This window comes from Buteo buteo, chromosome 27 (assembly GCF_964188355.1).
Source record: "Buteo buteo chromosome 27, bButBut1.hap1.1, whole genome shotgun sequence".
In the NCBI taxonomy this organism is placed as follows: Eukaryota; Metazoa; Chordata; class Aves; order Accipitriformes; family Accipitridae; genus Buteo; species Buteo buteo.
This window is the reverse complement of record NC_134197.1, coordinates 4,677,689-4,696,620: the sequence shown is the minus strand read 5'-3', so window position 1 is coordinate 4,696,620 and position 18,932 is coordinate 4,677,689. Positions and strand designations below refer to the sequence as shown.

The following is an 18,932-nucleotide window of genomic DNA, read 5'->3' as shown; positions in this document are numbered from 1 at the left end:
GAAAATTTCCAGCCTTAGAGCATCAGCATGGTGGCTGATGTGATTTACCTGGTAAAGACCAGAGCTTTTCTCAAAATTAATGAATTGCATTTCGTTTTGTGAAATGAGAAGGCAGTGTTTGGATCATGTGATGCTTAAATCTGAGTCTGTGGTTATGTGCTTCGGTTTTTTTGTAGTCTTCTAAATCTGCAACATTTTTGCTGGTACCTCCTCCTTTCCTTCTTCTGCTTGATGCTTGTCCACTCCACTGACTCTGTTGGTGTTGGTGCCTGTGTTGCCATGTGGAAGGCAAGATAAGGGATCTGATCTGCCTGATGCCTTACTCTCAACAAAAAAAAAGAAATTAATTATTTCAGCTACCTGATTTGACTTGCTGTGCAGTGGTTTGGATGGCAGTATTGGCACAAGGGTGACACTGAGAGGAAATGGCTGAGGGGGTGGGTTGGGGGGGGGTAAAGAAAATGCCTCTTAAGCTGAGAAACAGATTTAGATTGTGTTAAAATAAATCTGCATGAGATTGAGTGGCATAATTGGTATCTCTTTGGGAAGAGGATTATTTTTAAGGCAGAGGAAACCAGTGGGCTGTCCTCCTGAGCTGCAGACTTTTACCCAGTTGTCTGGTTACTCATCCCAGCGAGTCCAGGGTGACCATGGAAAGAGGAGAATTTCCAGCTAACTCAGATGCATTTCAGGGGAAGGACAGAAAATCCTTCCAGTAAGCTGGAATTTCAGGCTGGTCGATACTAATTCCACTGGATTCAGGTATGAGGAATTCTTGATTACTTCAGTGTGAGTTTGCCTTTACTAAAACTAGGTTTACATTAGATTTAGTATAGGAATGATACCTAAGTGGTTAATGCCAGGGACCCCAGTACACTGAAGTTGAGCTACTTGTGTGTCTGGTGTAACAGGGCAATGGAAATAGTTGCTGGTACTTTCTGGAAAAAGTTCCCAACAGAAGAAAATTTAAAATTCATGAAGTAGAAGTAAGACCACTCTCTCTTTAATTCAACTAATTATTTTAAACCTGAGCTCACTCACATATGGACAGACAAATTTAGTTCAGACTCAGCTGATATATGTACTTTGCATATCTGCAATGTTAAGCATGACAGTATATATTAAATAAAGCGATTGTGTTACAAAGCATGCCAGGCAAGTGATTTGTGAGTGCAGGGTAACTGTGGGGTTAGAAACCAGTCCTCCTGACCTAAACTCATGTTGTGACTTACAGAATAATTATGACCAAACATTTCAATGGGTTGCTCTGTTGTTTTCAGCTGTGATGGAGAAGGCTATACTTCTTTATTTGTGGATAATATCAGTACTTTCTAAATCTAGTTTTCCTTCAGTTATGTTAAAAACACTAATGATGACTTTTATAGCTTTTCCTCTAATTAAACAATAGTGGATAGTACCACAGGTGTTTTTGCAGGGAGCTCTGCAGTTTATTTCCTTTTGCTGCTGCTGTCTGGCAATGTGCTTGTCTTGCTTCTCTTGAGATTGAGTGATTCATTACAGGAGGAACAAATGTCGATTCTGGGCTTCACCATTTCTTGCAGACCTTTTGCTTATCTCTTCATGAATGCAAAAAACTATTTTACCAACCACCATGTTACAGATATTTCTCTGATGTGTGTTTGATAAAGGACTTTATGGGTAGGCCTTCAGTAGGACTTGATGTTAAATCTGGTCAGATCAGTAGAGCAATTGAAAGGGAAATAACAAATGCTGAAAACTCATTAAGACTGCACTAACCTCCAAAATGAACCAAGCACTCTTAAAAACCTGGCAGTTATGCTGCCTGTGTCCCCTAGCCTAAAGAGATGTGTAAAGAAAAGAATTATAATGACTCTTAAATTACCATGGTGATAGGTACATGCTTGTTTTGTAATGTGTATTTAGACTTAAGAGAATAAAATGTATTTGTCTTCGTTCCTCCAGATCTCTTTCTGTAGTCTCAGTGCAATTAACTTTTTAATTTGGAATGCAGATAGCACTAGCCAAGTGGATGATATAACTGGTTTCTCATTGGTATTGCTTACAAAGTGTTATTTGGGGGGGGGGAAATCTAGGGTAGGGAGTGGAACAGGAAATGTTGGATGATTTTATTATTATTATTGAATTATAAAGGAGGGGTGAATAGTACCTAATCTCCTGTGACAGCTCAGACAGCTTTCAGAGCTTGTTGTACGGTTTTATGACATTCATTCGAACTAATATTAATTTTAATTCACTTGTGATTGAAAGGTGGTTTTGTTACTTGTGGTTTTGCCCACCTTGCTGCTTCAAACAGCTGTAGTTCCAGCAAAATAAATTTGAGCACAATACTTCTGATGATTATTGCTATTGGGGAGTAGGGGTCTAGTTGATTTTTGTGAAGGCAGAAAATTAATTTGGTTATTTTGGTTCCTGAAATGGGGCAAAACTCTTCTAAATACTTTGCAGGTGAAGCGTTTTGGGTTTTGCTGGTTAATGCAGTGAGGCTTGCTGTAGAAAAGCTGAAGTTTTGAATAGCATTGCTCTCCCTGGGCAGAGTGCGGTTAGCACAAAGCAACAAATCTTGGTCAATAAATGTTCCCAGCTCAGCTGTTTTGCAGTGGTCACAGCAATTATCAGAGCCTTATTTTTGAAGAAATGTGAATCTGAGGTAGTTCTTGTCTCAGTCTGCTTATCTCTCTGGGGGCAGACCTTCAGGGCTTAGAGACATGTTTAGTTAAGTGAAGCAAACTCTTATCTTTTTCTAACCAAATTTAGTTTGATATTGGGTGAACTGGTGTCTAAACTTTCCCAGTGAGTCTTTTATGTTGTCCAAGGCACCTCCTTTCAGACTGCTTCAAAGTATTATGGGAATAGGGAGTGGATTTATGACTTAATGGGAACTTGATTTTCATAGACGCAGGCATGTGGTTCTTCTCTTAGCTGATTACAGAAGATGAAGAAAATTAGTTACAGGAGGTAATTGGGGCACTTCTCTGTTACGGCTGCTATCTACAGTACCTGCACATGAATTGTGGCCTGAAATTTTGGTATTTATCCTACATGTTGACTGAAGGTGTGCGAAGAATCCACCTTGCCCTCTGGTAAAATCATGTCAGGTACCTTGAAATAACTGGTAATGGTAATAGCCTGACAAAGATGACTGATGGGAAGTTCTCACTTCTGCTGAGAAACCCAACTTGTTTTTGGAACTTTGTGCATGGGAATAATACTGTATTCTTCTGGGTGAACTATATGTAATTGACATAAAACAAATTGGTTTCAGAGAAGTTACAGGGGACAGAAACAGCTGTTGTGTGGGGCTTGTTTGGGAATTATTTTTTTTTTTACAAGGGGTTTTTGTGGACATCCTTGGTCAAACTTCAGCTAGTAATGACATAGTTCTGTTTCATCAAGACATGTGCTGCTGTAATTAGAGCTCTGGCTGCCCACCTTTGCTGAGTCCGAGGTATTTACTGATTGTAGAGATAACTGCCTCATCCTTAAGCATTGGGCTACTGTCCCCTCACATCACAGAATCACAGAATCGTTTAGGTTGGAAAAGACCTTTAAGATCATCAAGCCCAACCATTACTCTAGCACTGCCAAGTCCACCACTAAACCATGTCCCAAAGTGCCACATCTACATGTCTTTTAAATACCTCCAGGGGTGGTGACTCCACCACTTCCCTGCACAGCCTGTTCCAATGCTTGACAACCCTTTCGGTGAAGAAATTTTTCCTAATATCCAACCGAAACCTCCCCGGCACAACTTGAGGCTATTTCCTCTTGTCCTGTCGCTTCTTACTTGGGAGAAGACTGACACCCACCTCACTACAACCCCGTTTCAGGTAGTTGTAGAGAGCGATAAGGTCTCCCCTCAGCCTCCTTTTCTCCAGGCTAAACAACCCCGGTTCCCTCAGCTGCTCCTCATAAGACTTGTGCTCCAGATCCTTCACCAGCTTGGTTGCCCTTCTCTGGACACACTCCAGCCCCTCAATGTCTTTCTTGTGGCGAGGGGCCCAAACCTGAACACGGTATTCGAGGTGCGGCCTCACCAGTGCCGAGTACAGGGGGACGATCACTGCCCTGGTCCTGCTGGCCATGCAATTTCTGATAAAGTCAGTGGCAGAGGGAAAGATTTAGAATAGAGTCACTGGTGTGGTAGTAGTATCTGCAAGTTTAAAAAGAAAAAGTGGCAGTTGCAGCAAAGGGAGACAATGATGCTTAACTATGTTTTTTAATGGAACCTTGGGTCTGTGTTACTGTTCTGATTCAAACTGTGAAAAGTGTTATTTTTAACGAAGCACTTCCTACAGTTTTTCTGGCTTGACCTGCACCTCAGCACTGTTTGTAACACAGATGCTACTGGTGCTTTTATATCTGCAACATTCAGGAATAACAGGATTTCATAAATTATGGCAAGATAAAGTAGACAAAGATGGTACTGACTTGCTGATGACAATGCATGTGTAACAGTCTTCCAGCTTACTTTTCTGGTTATTCCCTTTTGCATAATAAACTGGAATGATGTGTATATATAACATAACACATGCTTTTATATATTGCATAATATATAAAAATATTATTCCAGGGTTTATATATATTTGTGTATATATATACTTTATATATAAGTTTCACTTTGGCTTTTTCATTATTTGTCTTCTGCATTTTGTCACTGTGTTTTCCATGTTGTAAATGTAAAAACATAAATCCAGCATCCTTTCCTGTCTCCTTTTAAAAAATCTTTAAATAGCCTTTTCTTGCTTTTATGCAGCAGATCTTAGCAGAAGTCATTTGGTGTTGAACAGCACTCAGGGTGCTCTAACAAAGAAATCGGTGACTGTAATAGCTTGTATTGAACCCGGTACTATGTTTTGGCAAATGCATCTCCACTTCCTTTGCATCTGTGAGTAAAAGGTTCTTTGAGGAGGGGGAAAACATGTCTGCTTCTTAGAGTCATGCAGGGTATGGAGTAATTTCGTTCGTTTTTTTATGTAACCATTTTTCCTGAAGTCTGCTTTAGGGGTGACTGTTTATGTAAAGTCTAGTGTTTCTTAGCACTTTATTTTCAGACCTTATGTAGATGAAATGCTTGTGGTCACTGTCACTGGTTCACCACATGAAGGATGCCTAATAGCATGGGTGCTATGTTGTCAGTGTGAAGAGCTTGTCCAGGAAACTTGTGGAAAATCTGTCTTGTTTAAAACAATTCTGGCAACATCTTTTATATCACTGTAACCATGTGTGGCATGTGCACTCCTCTTCCCCTTGGTCTTCAATGTATATATAGCATGCATTCACCAAGTGCTATGGAGTCTGTGAACTCAAGCATGCAGCAGGGAGCCAGCAATCCATTTTCTTTTACTTTCTCCTTGTAATCTAATAAGGCAAGAATTGTTTCTATGCAGTTTATGGAGGTTGGGGTGTGTGTGTGTTTGTTTTTAGTTTTAACACAAACAAAAAAAACCCTTTCTATTCTCACTGTCTTGCAAGGCATCCTAGAGAAATGGGAATTCTTTCCCACAAGGAATTGATGTATGCAACATACTATGGCTCTGTATGAGTACGATACATATGGTTTATATGGCCAGGGATTGCAGGATGTACCTGTCTTTAACAGGTTATTGAGTAAAACTCAGCAGCTCTGGAACTGAAGCAGGTTGCTTCCTGCCTGTACCAAGACCAAGAGATTTTGCAGACCGTTAATGAACCCCTCTAATCAGCTGGAAATTTCAAAGGTGCTTAAAAGAGTTGCCTCTTGGGCACCCTTGGAAATACCAGTTAACTTCATTATGCTTTTTATGTTGAGTCTAATCTGTGCTTTCAGATTGATCTTCTCATGATGGAAATGTTAAGCAGTAATTGCTATGCATCTTTGATAAGAATCATGTAACATGGATCAAATAGTATAATTCAGTTTAAATAACTTGAAATATATACAGTAATCTTAAGGAATGCATGCTCTGTTCTGCTTGGGCTGTCTTGTCCTGCTTATCTTCTGTAGAAGTATAATTCTCATAGGCTTAAATCCTGCGTTAATGTGCCTCACTCCTAAATAGGACTACCTGATACAATTTGAGTTTATCCTCTTTCGGTTGGAAAGAGGTTAATTAAGGGAACAATTAGAAAAGCTCATTAAAACTGCATTCAGGTTCAGTATAAGGAAAAGTGAGCTTCCTGTGACAAGATGATTCAGAAATCATGCTTTTCCCATTTCTCATTGACACAGTTCCCCAGTATTAGTGTGTGTATGCTGATTTGAAGTAATGTCTTGGGCTGTGCTGTTGTCACTGTTTGCATTACTGTGGTCGTTGTGATAGAGACTGGAACAATAATGTTAATCCCAGGCACTTTCTCACCCCTGAGGGAGGGGAGGAGTTTTGCAGGAATTTACAATCTATTTTGCATTGCATTTCCATTTCTTGGGTCCCAGGTTTTTACAGCACTAAAAGCATAAATTCGGATAAATTACTGGCACCTTGGCTTTGCAGGCAGTGTCAATACCGGAAGCCAGCACAGACGAGGCTGCAGAAGCCTTCTAAAGCTGTGAGCACCCTTGCATATATCTACTCTCTGATTTTTCTGGGACTGGTTCCTTACAAAATGGCCATGTATGTGCTAGCTAGCATATTCTGTGAAAGCTAGTTGTATGTCCTGGGTTCTGCTTCAGTGGATTGGGAAGCCTGTCTTTCTAAAAACGAAATCACAGCAGCCTACAAATTGTTTGCTTGTGTAGTCAGCCCAACCCAGCCTCTCTGTTTCTCTTCCCTCTTTCCAATCTGAGATGCGGGTAAATCACGTGGCTGCGTCGGGTGGCTTTGGGGAGGCTCTCAGGGAAAAGCATTGTTAAATGGGCCTTTTCAGCACATGTTTACTGGGTTAGTTTAGACTTCATATTTCAGGTCGACTCATGGTTTTGGAAAAGTAACAGGTTTTCTTAAGATTGCCCATACCTGCAGACTGATAGGACTGCAGTGTTTTGGGTGCAGGTATTGCTGCCTTGTCTAACAGTGTTAGAGCATCAGTGAGTATAGTAGAATTGAGGGGTTAGTTGCACCATCATCTGGAAGCAGTAACATGTAGGAGATGTGGATCTTGCATTACTGGGCCCTTCTGAAAGGGAAGACTTAAGTGGCAGTGGGATAGAGCTCCTTACTGGTATGCAGCTGCAGCGGGGATCTTCTGGCCTCAACAGTGCTGCAAAACTGCCTTAGGGCTCTGTGCAGTCAGGCCTGTTGAGATCAGCAGCAGGTTGGGATTGCACTGAACACTGTTAAACAAGGACTGATTTGTCCTTGACTCAGATGTTGAAAAACGCTGAGCACCTGGTGTTACAGCAAAGAATTCCATTGCTCTGTGAAAGAAAGCTCAGCTTTTCCCTGGTAGGGGCTTGAGAAATGATGAAGCTTTGCTCATACTGGTATTGAGCCTTACTTAGTTCATGTGATGCTCACTGCAAATTTATTTATTCTCTGGGTTTGGTTTTTTTTCCTACAAGAAAATCCATGTAGCAGTACAAAAGCTTTAAATCCAGAGTAGTGGTTCAACTGCCTCGCTTCAGGTCCATCTCAGTAAGCTGTGTGCCTGCTGCTGGCAGACATTGCAAGGCACAGACACTCTGCTGTTTTGAATTGTGTGTTTGTATTGAGTCTGCAGGGAATCGTGTTTAGAAGGGTTAGATAAACACAATTAGGCTGCATTGCCAGCAATGATGTTCTTATTTAATGTATTAATGAGTGCAGGTGGCAGGACCTCTGAAGTGAATTAAATGCAGTGCAAACTCCTGCTGTATGTAGCAGAGCCGTTGTAAGTCCAAGCTGCTGAATGCTGAGCCAGCTTATTTGAGAGATGAGGTGGGAGATGGGAATGAGCTTCCGATGCCTGAATGATAATTTTATACTCTTCACAGCAGGTTTCTGAACATTACAGCAGAACTAGCTTGTGCAGAAGAACCAAGAGCAAGAGAGTACGTTTTTAGAGCTGTAACAGGATGTTTCTCTGCATTTCTATTGATAGCAGCATTAAGATAAGGTGGTCACAAATACAGATTTACTTGCTCGCCACCTTGTTCTGTTACCTGGCAAGATTCAATAATGCACTGGTTAAAAGTATTATGTTCAGCCTACACCAGCACTTACAGTACTAGAATAACACTGCCCAAGTCCCTTCATTTCCTTCTATAGGCAAGATGCTGGAAGCCAGCACAATTACTGTGCTCTGCTGGCCTTTCCCACGATGAAACCTGGTTTTTATTTCCTGCTGCTTTAACCTTGGTATCAGTGAAATGATCCCTGGAAAGCTTGTATTGATTGCACATTATTGTCTAATTAAAGCACAATAAGAAGAATTGCAGAACACTCACTCTTACAGCCTTGTGCCTATTGCAGATACTATAAATTAGAAAGCTTTCTGTTCAAATATGGAAAATATCAGTGCTTGCTTCTTTTTGAATTTCCCAGCATCTCCTGGAGGCTATACTTGTAGGTGTGTGATTTCCCCACCCCACCTCCCTCCTAAATAACAACGGGAAAGAAGTGTTATTTAGAGAAGAAATGAGGCACTGTAGGCTTGCAGGGGCCTTGTTCTGACCCTGCTAGCTATAACCCATGTTGTCCAAAGGGAGGCACTGCTAAATTAATGTATTTTAATCTGAAACCTGCTAGATGATCCTTTAGCATCATGTGCAGAGATATAAATGGGTATTAGTTATACAATATGTAGAGGCCAGTCTTTAAATAGCACTTTCTTCTTACCTGGAGGCTGTTTGTTGCTCTGTCTGGATTTTATGGCTTTCTTCCTCCATGTTGCTTGTTGTTTGATTCTTTCTAGCAACTTGTATCTTCCTGAGTTATGTGCAAGGAGCTAATAAAAGATAAATCTGAGTCCTTGATATAGCAGGAACCCAAGAGTTTGTCATTATGGTTCTGCATCTTGCTTAGTCATTGATTGAATACATGGCCTTGGGGAAATCACTTAACTTACCCAAACCTTCAGCTTGCATCTGATCACTAGGTGATACATGATACACTATGATACATTTACAGAGATTTATGAATGATCAGTAATTCTGCACAGGACACTGGGCAGAAATATGCTGTAGAGAATGGTGGACTTCTGTGCTATGAATGAATTAATGATTCACCAGTTGCATACAAAAACACTTAAATATGTTTAGTATCATGTGTGAAACTGACTTTTCCCTTTCTTTCCCTTACAGATGTACTTTCCGATTCCCTAGCACGGTTATAAAGATCCAGTTCACATCTTTATACCATAAAGAGGAAGCAAAAGAGGAAGCCTCATCGCCTCCCCTTCGGCCACTTTACCCTCAAATATCACCTCTGAAGATTCACATCCCGGAGCCGGATCTCCGGAGTGTGGTCAGTCCCCTCCCATCCCCCACAGGCACTATCAGGTAAGATGTTAACTATCCAAAGTGTCCTTTCTGGAAACTCCATCTGTGTTTTCTGGCATCAGTCTGTCAGCTGTGTTTTGTTTAGTATACTTGGTGCATATGAAATGCCCCATTAAAAATAACTAGTTAAATATCTGGTGTTCAAAATTATGGAAGGCTGCTAAAAACTGTTACGGTGGCTGCAAGTTGGGCAGAAGAGTTTTGTTTAAGAGCTCAAAGGGTTCGGGGGGAACTTGAGTGTTAGTTTCACACTATAGAGTTACTAGTCTGGCAGTGGAATTAGAAATATCTATGAAGAGCTACCTATATGCATGGAGAAAAGAAAGCAAGCAAATACTTTCTATGTTAAGATGGCCTGGTTTATTTTTATCTCAAAAATATTCTGTTGTTTCTGGGTAGTGCTGGTGTTATCTGAACTTAGGGACAAGGGTGGCCATTGGCACGTGGTTTCCTGGGAATAGAAGGAAATGGGGGTAGGGTGCTGACCACATACTGAGGGGCTGTAGCAACCTGAATGTATATCTGTGTGAGTATCTGGTTTTGTAAATTACCTGATTCATGAATGTGCAATAGAAATAACGTGAACATGAAGTTACTGTCTGGAATATTTTCTTTCTTTCTTTCTCAGCAAAGAGTTGATGTTATGGAGTTGCAGTGTAATCTCTTTTAACATTAAAGCTGTTACTTGAAGTATAGTAAATTTTATAAAGTAAAGTAGACTCATGGTATAGGATGATGTATTAGAGTTTCAAAGCATGCAGGGCCTCAGAATAGCAAGAGTGTACCTGGTAATAGTAATAGCCTTTGGTTTGTTTTCTTGTCTGTACATTTGTAAAAAGGTATAATACACAAACATCTTCTGATAGTTAGCACTAATTCAGTGAGTAGTATTCAAATTTACACGGCTGAGAATTACTTCAGTGTCACAATGAAGCCAGTTTTGTTTTGCATAGGTCTGGAGGCACTTGCTTGTTTGGGTTTTTCCGCCAGTCTTGCAGAGCTGCACAGATGTGCAGTGCAGATACTCTAGAAAGAGGGGACTGGAGGTAGCTGTGGTTTTAGCCCTCTGTTCAGGCCCTGCTTTTAGTTTATATTTAACCTTCCCTTTTTAGATGAAGCTTGTTGCTGGGAGGGGAGGGGAATGGTTTCTTTGCCAACATATGGTAGTTAGTTTCCATTCAGTCATCTTGCGCAAAGCAGCACAGTGTGGTTTGTGTTACTAACAGAGGCTGTATCTTTTGACTCTGGCATATGCCTGCAACTGATATTTGACTCCCCGAGAATGTTTCTTTTGCATAAGGAGAAAGTGGAAATAGTAGCATTGAATTGTGCTCAGCCCCTAACAGTGTGTTTACTAAGGATGATTAATGATTGCATCCGTTTGTCTTGAGCAGAAGCTAATCCAGCCAAGTCTTCAGAAAACCTCAAAAGACATCTGAGGTTTCACTTGCCAAACCCCTTTCGTTTCCGAGTTCCTCTTACAAAGGAGGGACTGACACGTTTGTAAACATCCCTGATGAGCCCCTTCAACCTTCCCCTCACCCCTGGCAGGGTCTTGCAGCTCTCATACCCTGTGGGCCAGGCTTTGGGAAGTGATTTGGGTGTTTCTGCCTGAGAAAGAAGGGAATGCCCTTTGGGGAGCATGTAGCTATGCATTCTGGCCATCTGGCTTTCAGGGCAGCTCTCCGCTATCTTGGTGGCTTCACAGTGGTGGGTGAGGCTGGCACAGTGTCCTCTCCCCCTTCCCAAGGGCAGGGCTGGGAGGGCTGGCAGGGGCACAGCATGCGACCCACACCCCGCTCCCATCTCTGGCTTTAGGAGGTAGTTGCATGAGCTGGGCTCTCCTCCTCCCTCTCCCCCTTCTAGTATTTACTTTCCTAATTTGGTGTGTTTGCCTTGCTCCTCCCTGATTGGCCCATGGAAAATTATTGCAGTTTGGAAATCCTGGGCAGGGTGAAATTTCCTTTCTGGAAAGTGGCTCCTGGCCCCCTTTTCCTGCTTCTGTCCCGGCGCAGGGCAGGGGCTGTACCTGCACTCCCACTGCCAGATCCAGCTCTGCCCTCCTGACCCCCGGCCCTGCTCTGCCTCCCTGTTTACATTGCAGCTTGCTTCCCTGCAGGTTCCCCCCTGCAAGCTTCTGGGTTTGTTCCAGCCTATTTATTTTCCCTCTGCAAAGTGCACCGCCTAGAGAGGGAATGAGCTTTAGTTAAACAAAACCAAACCTGCCACCCTCAGCAGCTTTGCAAAGCAAGATTCCTGCTTGCTCCTAGGGAGAAATGTGTCCACTGTTTTCTTAGCTAGGTATTTTAGCTCCAGGAGGGGCCATTTGTAGATGTGTTTTGAATGCTGTTGTACAGCTTTAAGGGAAAATGTTGGTTGGCAGCATGCTGTGAGGCTTACACACAGGCATGGCTTATTTCTTCCTGCTTTGAGTTCAAAATTCCTTTTAAAAAAGTCAGACTTGCATGTTCCAAAAAGGAAAAGGCCACTGTGGTTGTAAGAAATTGGTAGAAACAGCCTGCCATTTTACACCACGTAAGAAAGGGCAGGGTAGCACCAAATCTCTTCTCAGTAGATTCAAGGCATTGAAAAGCTGTGTGAAAGCCATGTGTAGTTTGGTTAAATTCAGCTCTGCCTGCTGGGAGATACAACTGATTCATAACTTAAGGAGTTAAGGGATGGTCTTCTGGTACATGGCTTTAAGGTTCTACACCTTGGATTTGGAGGATCCTCTTTGGGTGACACTGGTGATACGAAGTTCCTCACCTATGCTACAAACACTTAGCTTTGCCTGGTTTTGCTGTAAGTCCATGATATGTGTATGAATGTGACTCCATAAATGTGTTGCAATCTAGTCCCCAGAGTGGCTTGTGCTTGGATTATAAACAGATCCACAGGGAGAAGGTGTGGTGTAGGGGAGCCTATTCCTGGTCTCAAAGTCATGCCAAGTTGGAGTTTAGGTTTACAGTATTTAGTTTTCCTTTTATTATCTTCCAGTTGGTGTTAATGACCCTGTAGTATTAACTCAGTTTTCCAAATTGCATCTCTTTCCAGCACTGCCCCTCAGGGTTGGTTTTTTTAGTATTGATGAAGATGAAATTATTTCTCTGTACATGCTTCCCTATTCTAAACAGCAATTATGTTCTCACTGATAAATATTAAAAAAAGCTACAATAAAGAAATATTAAATGCTGTACTACGGAGGTTAGTATCGTTATTCATATTTTACAGCTGCTACTTCTGGCTTATCTCTGCACCAGAATGACTGGGCTTGAACACTTTGTCTTGTTTGTTTTTTCACTGAAAGGGCATGGATAGTTAGCTCACATACACAGTCTTTATCAGTAAAAAAAAAAAAAAATTCTTTGACTTGGAGGAGGAAGAGCCCTCAGAGCCCTGTGACAACCATTGTTTGGAAAGTGTCTGGTGAGGTTCTGTGCTAATAGCTAAACTGGTACATATTTGTGTGTGGACCCTAATTTGTACTTTAATTGTTAGTACTTAATGTGCCTGCCCATGTTTGGCCATTGCTAGAAGGGTCGATACATAGTTTACAATGAATTTAATGGTATGAATAATGAAAGATCAGCTGGTATCCTTCTGCATCTTCTATTTTATAAGCTTGATGTGAGCTGAATTGCCATGGTTTCATAAGCTATATTCTTTAAACCTTTTTTCCTTATTTTCACTAGGCAGATTTAGTTCAGTAACGTGTTGCATGCTCTGATAGTGGAATTACTGAGGCCTGCACTCCAGGAACTGCAGTTATCTTGGCTTAGCCACCAACTTGTTTTGTGGCCTTTAACAGGTCATTTAAATTCATTGTCTGATTTTTATGCATGTATAGTGTAATTACTACTTTCCAAGAGTGTGTAGTAGATAAATTATGTATTGAGCTTTTATTCCATAAAGCATGATAGAAGACTGTGTGGGTGTGAGCCATGTTATAGTAGACGTGCAAATGCTGGCTATGCTTTGATTCAGACTTGGCTTGGAAAAAGGGAGTGCTTTCTAATAGGCTCTGGGACAGCCATCCAACACTGTTTCAGAACACTTGGGATTGGATTTAATCTGAACTTGCACATTTCCTCTAAAGGTATGTAGTGGGAAGCTGAATGAACCCTGACTTCAGTGGATGTGTTCACTCACTGGAACAGGATGCATAAATATTGCCTGCTCTATTTCATTCAGGCTTTCCTTCTTCCTATAGCACTATTAGCCATTTAACTGAAGAGCCGGTGAAGAGCTCCAAGGCAGGCTTTTTGCAGGCTCTTTTGCATTGTCTCGGTTATCCATTACTTCCTGCATTCAGGCAGAATATACAGCTCGGGTAACTCCCACAATTGGACAGACTGGTGATTATTTTTAATCACCCTTGTCTCCAAACCACAAGCCAACTATCGTGATGCATATACATAAGAAAAGCAACAATCTGTACTGGGCTTGGGAGTTCCTACGCATGTTTATTTCAGATAATGGACCATGTGCTAGAGGAGATGTGCCAAGCCATGTGCTGGAGGAAAGGTTGCAGATGTCACCAGCTATATGAGCACTTCCTCTTCCCCTGAAAATGTTCACTGAATTCACGGTCGGAGTGAGCTCACTTCCTTTTGAAGAGGGGAACCACTGGAGCACAGACAAGTAATAGAATTTCAACCTTTGCGGGTTGCTGACTTTCACTGTGGCTTGTTCAACAGCTTTGTTTTTTCTTCGGTGTTAGGCCGGCAGGGTAGCTCTCAGATTTTTCCTTTCACATCAAAATCCAGCTTGGTTTGGCAGTCTCACCACTTGTGATTGTTTCTGAAACCTGTCTGAAACATGCAACGTGCAAGGACTTGCCTTTCTTTGAGTTACAATGTTGGGGCTAGGCTGGGGAAGGAGAGAGTGGCAGAGGATTCTCACCCATTATCACTGATTGGTGTATCATGGAAATGCTCGTTTCGCAAGCTGAAGTGCTGTACTTTGACCTGATTCTCACTTATTGTGTGTAAAAAGTGTCCCTGTGTCTTTTGGTGCCCCTTCTTGCAGACTCATGAAATGGAATACAGGGGTAGTCTGAGGTTTGTGGCATTTGTCGAACCATAGTCCTTGTGTGCAGGGCAATGCACCTGCAATTTGCATTTGAGGAGACTGAGGAAGATTTTAAGAGACTCTCCCTTTGAATTCAGTAGGGGCTTAAAAAAATTGCTTGTTCAGACAGGAATCTGTATATTGACAGTGTTGCCAAGGTTTTAACTCCTATCACTATGTCTCTTGTACCTGCTTCACAAATGCGCACTTAAGCGTTTTTCAAAGGCACTGCCTATGTGCATACCATATCCTAAACGACAAAGTCGAAGAGATGGGATTTTTCCTCCTTAGCACCAAGTCAGGTGAATAATTTTATGTGGGATCCCAGGTAATCTTTCCTCTTTGTCATAGAGGGGTATGTGCTTTATCCATATACCTGGCTTAAATTAAGCCCCTATAACTTGATCCCTACAGATATCATTCTTGCAGAAAAGGATCAAATAAGTAAGAGGGCAACTTCCCTGCATTTTCCTACTGCCCCTCCTTCTGGGGAGATTGGCACTGCAGTTTGGGAGTGTTTCTGTTCCCAGTTTGTTCATAGACTTGTAATATGACTGTAAATAAATAATTTAACCACTTGTTGCTTCATTTTTGTTTTTTTTCTTCCCAGTCTGTAGAATGTAGCTAGTATTGAGAGAGTCTGGAAGCTTTTGCATAAGAATCTCTATATGTGCTGAGGCACCAGAACCCTCTAGCCCAGTATTCTGCCTCAGATGGGTATCTTTGGGGTAACATAAGAACACAGAAAATAGAGTAATGCTAACTTAAGTGCAGTCTGCCTCCACCTTTTTCTTGGATCAGGGACTGCCTCAGAGCAGGGACTTCCTGACCACCTCTCTAATAAAGCCCTTGATGGATTCCCTGTCTTCCTCTTTTGCCCAAGAATTTGTATAATGGCCTTTTGCGTTCACATAAACTTTTAGCATCAGGCCTGTCCTACAGCATGTGGTACCACAGTGTAACTACAAACATAAAAGCACTTTCTCTTGTCTTGGACATTCTACTTAGTTTCATTTCCTGTTCACCATCTCTTGTATTGGAAGAGGCCAGGAGCTGAACACGTCCTCTTGGCTTTATTTTTATAGGCTCTGTCACCTTGCACCTCAGCTTCTGTCTTAAACTATTTGTCTCCTTTATGGAATCTGTTCTGTATCTCTGATCATCCTAGTTGTCCCTGTCAGTACCTTCTCTGGATCTGCTGTATCCGTTTTTTTGAAATGAGAAGAGACAAACGACACACAGCATCCTGGGTATGAACACACCATGCACACAGTGGTACATCCTATTTTTTGCACTCTGATTCTTTAGTTAAAGCAAACTGATTTTGGACATTCCAGCACAAATGCAGTAAGTTGTACGCATTCTCTAATAGCTGGCGTTTAAAGACTTAATTGTTGCTAGAAAGTGCTGTGAACTTGAGAAGCTAGATTCTTGTTGGCAGGAGTTGAAAGTGAATCATGATGCTACAAAGACCTGTTACGTTTTCAATAGCCAGAAGTTAACCCCTGTGTTTAAAAGGCATTCTGCCTGTTACATGGGTGAATGTATTGCAGGCACTGTGTTCAGCCCTCATCTTTCTGGCATTCCAGCTGAAGAAGGGTTAAGTCTTAAATGGAAAACATGCTGCAAAGGACCGATATGATTCAGCACATGGTTGTAGTCTGATTCTGAAGCTGACTCCCAGCATGGTATTTAGGGAACTGCAGCTCAATGGCTGCCTGTAGTCAGTGTTTCAAGTTGAGATGCTGAATCCTCAGTGGATATCAAACATCTTTGGGACTGGGGGCATTAACCATGGTGCTTCGGGATTAAGACTGGGTAACTGCAGCTGGTTTGCTTACATGCTCTGTGTGTCTCTTCAATGGTATAAACCACTTGCTTCCTCTCCAGAATGTTCTCTTCCGTAACAGACAAGCTTAACCCAAATTAGCTTGAGTTGCTTGTAAGCTGAGATTGCCTGCATGGACAGTAAGCATGGATCACTGCAGTAAGTTAGGATGTCTGAGAGCTGAGTGAAATTGCAGACCTAGCTATACTTTTTTCAGTAAAAGTTTATAGTATCAAAATGGATCAAGTTATTGCCAAGTATTGATGGCAATATTAATATCCAGCAAATCGTAATCACTGTCCCCACACTTGATTTTTGTTTTATAGCACAAACAGGTGTTTGTAGGGAGAAGTCTCTTTGTTCCCTAATATTTTTAAAGGGGGTGTGAGTGCATGCAAGCATCCCTGGCTGGCCCCCGGCTCTGGGTGGTGAGGAGAATTCCAGGAACTCCAGGAAACTGATGTCACTGCATTGTGTTTGCTTGTTTTCTTTTGACTGCACTAATGTTTAATTTTAACTTAACCCTCAGAGGGGTATTTTTAGTAAACCTGTTTCTTCACTCTTTCTGTCCCATGTTGGGGGGAGAACAGATTGTGTCTCCTTGCTTTTTTTCCAGTAGTCAGCTCTTTCTCCCTTCCCTCTGAAAAGCTCTCTTATGATTGACTGAGAGCTTGAACACTTAGCACTGTGTGTTACCCTGTCTCTTTGCATGGAGCGGCTAAAAGTTCCTGTTGTTTGATCTGTACCCATGTCTCTTGATTTGAACATTGATCCAGGCTGAAAGGAAGCAGGTCTACCTGGACAAAAGTGCTCCATTCTGGTAAAAGAATAATACCCCTTCCAAATCCTGGGCTACTGCTGTGGCTGTCCCAAGCAACAGATGCTTCTTTAGGGGACTATCATGTTCTTCAGTGACTATCTACTGGGAGAGGCTGGCTTTTCTAAAAGTTAACAACACTTTAGGTTGGAGATCACAGCCCTGCAGGGTAAGGGTTTCTCCCTTTGTTGTTTGTTTTTCTTTTCTTTTTTTTTTAAAGCAAGAGATCATGCTTAAAACTCATTATCAACCTCAGAAGCTAGAATTTGAACAGCAAAAACTGGACTACTTGCTCTGCCGATCTTGAAGCTAATCACTTCTTGTATCTGAACTGGATGGGACAATCTTTGAAGCCATACTAGTTTTTTTGGTTTGGGGGATTTTCTGTTTTTTAAAAAGTGAAGAAATACAGCTCTGTGCAGAGCATGGATTTACTGGAGAACTTTTCTCTCTTCTATATCTTTGACCTGAGTTTTGGCTACTGCCTCTGTCGCTTGCTGTTCATGTATTTTTGAAAAGAACAAAATCAGAAAACTCTCTTTCATCCTATTCCATACCTCGTCTGTGTGTTACAATAATTGTTTGGGTGCCAAACATAAAGATAAAAAGAATTGCTGTGTTTTTGGTTTGTCATTGTTTGGTGTATGAAAATGGCTTTCATTTGTAATTATCTACACATTATAGGAAGTGTATGTGGAGAAGCTATTGAAAAATGACAGCAGAATAATTAAATTCACACCAGCTCCCCATGTGAATACGAAGACATCAAGAGTGTCTTCTGTGGTTTAGCATTATCCACTTCCAAAGTGGGCTCAAAGCATGGAGTAATGAACTTTGGTTCATTTTCCTGCACAAACAGGTCTCTGCTTTTTGAAAGACTAGGTAAGAAATGCCTTTATTTCTGGCAAAGGGAGATTTATACATATTGACTCATCAACATCATATATGCTGCACCTCCTGAAAGCTGCACCTCCTGCTGTGCTTCTGAACAGCATCACCCATTAATGCCACGGACTATCAATGGGTGCTGAAAGGGTTACCAGGTGCCGTGCAACACTTTGGCTAGTATATGGGAGATGGGTGAGGTTGGGTTTCCTATTGCAAACTTCTGTTGTGGCTGAGTATTTCTGTTGCCCTTTCCCTCTCCTCTGCTCCCCCCCCATCCTGTAATTCACTTTTAAAAGAAATCGGTCTCAGTTGTGCTGAGTTCAGCACTGCAGCCACTTGCAAAGACACCACAAGGAGAAGCAGCACTTCTCATTTACAGGCTGGACTGTGGTAGGAAACAGTCATTCCTTACACTGTCAGATTGCTTATGCAGGGAAGGTGTTGCCCATTGAGCAAACAAGGGTTGTCACAGTGTTTCCCTTCTGTCTGCCTGTGTACATGTGTGTGTGGGAAGCTGTTTAGACAGTCACCTTTTTGAGGAAGGGACCATGTTCTGTGGTTTTTGTGCAGCATTTAGTACAGTGCTCTGAGTGTCAGTTACTGCATTTATTTGTGTCAGGGTTAGCACTGCTATTGGGCATTTGACTGGTAAGAGGATTGTTTATGCCAGTTTTACTGAATTCTGGTTCCCAGCTGTGGGCTTCAATTTGCATCTTTTCATACAATCTGAACTGCTTGTTTTGCTATGTAAATCTTCTGTGTATTGTTTTGCTTTTTTGTTCACTGTTTCTTTGCTCTTATGTAGAAGACATATGTAATCCTGGGATTTGGCTGTGCGTCATGCTGCTCTGTCATTGCACCCCTTAATGCCAGAGAGCACAGAACAGAGGAAAGACGGAGAAAGGGAACTTCAGATTCCCAGACTCATCCTT

At 41.8% G+C, this 18,932-nt stretch overlaps 1 protein-coding gene across 2 annotated transcripts in view; it reads left to right on the top strand.

Moving 5' to 3' along the window:
- The window catches only part of FOXK1 (forkhead box K1), a 55,964-nt gene that overhangs the window by 19,013 nt on the left and 18,019 nt on the right, over positions 1-18,932 (top strand). For both annotated transcript variants that reach the window (XM_075058786.1, XM_075058787.1), the window contains exon 2: positions 9,200-9,397. In XM_075058786.1, the coding sequence (XP_074914887.1) occupies positions 9,200-9,397 (198 nt within the window). The remainder of the gene's footprint in view (positions 1-9,199; positions 9,398-18,932) is intronic.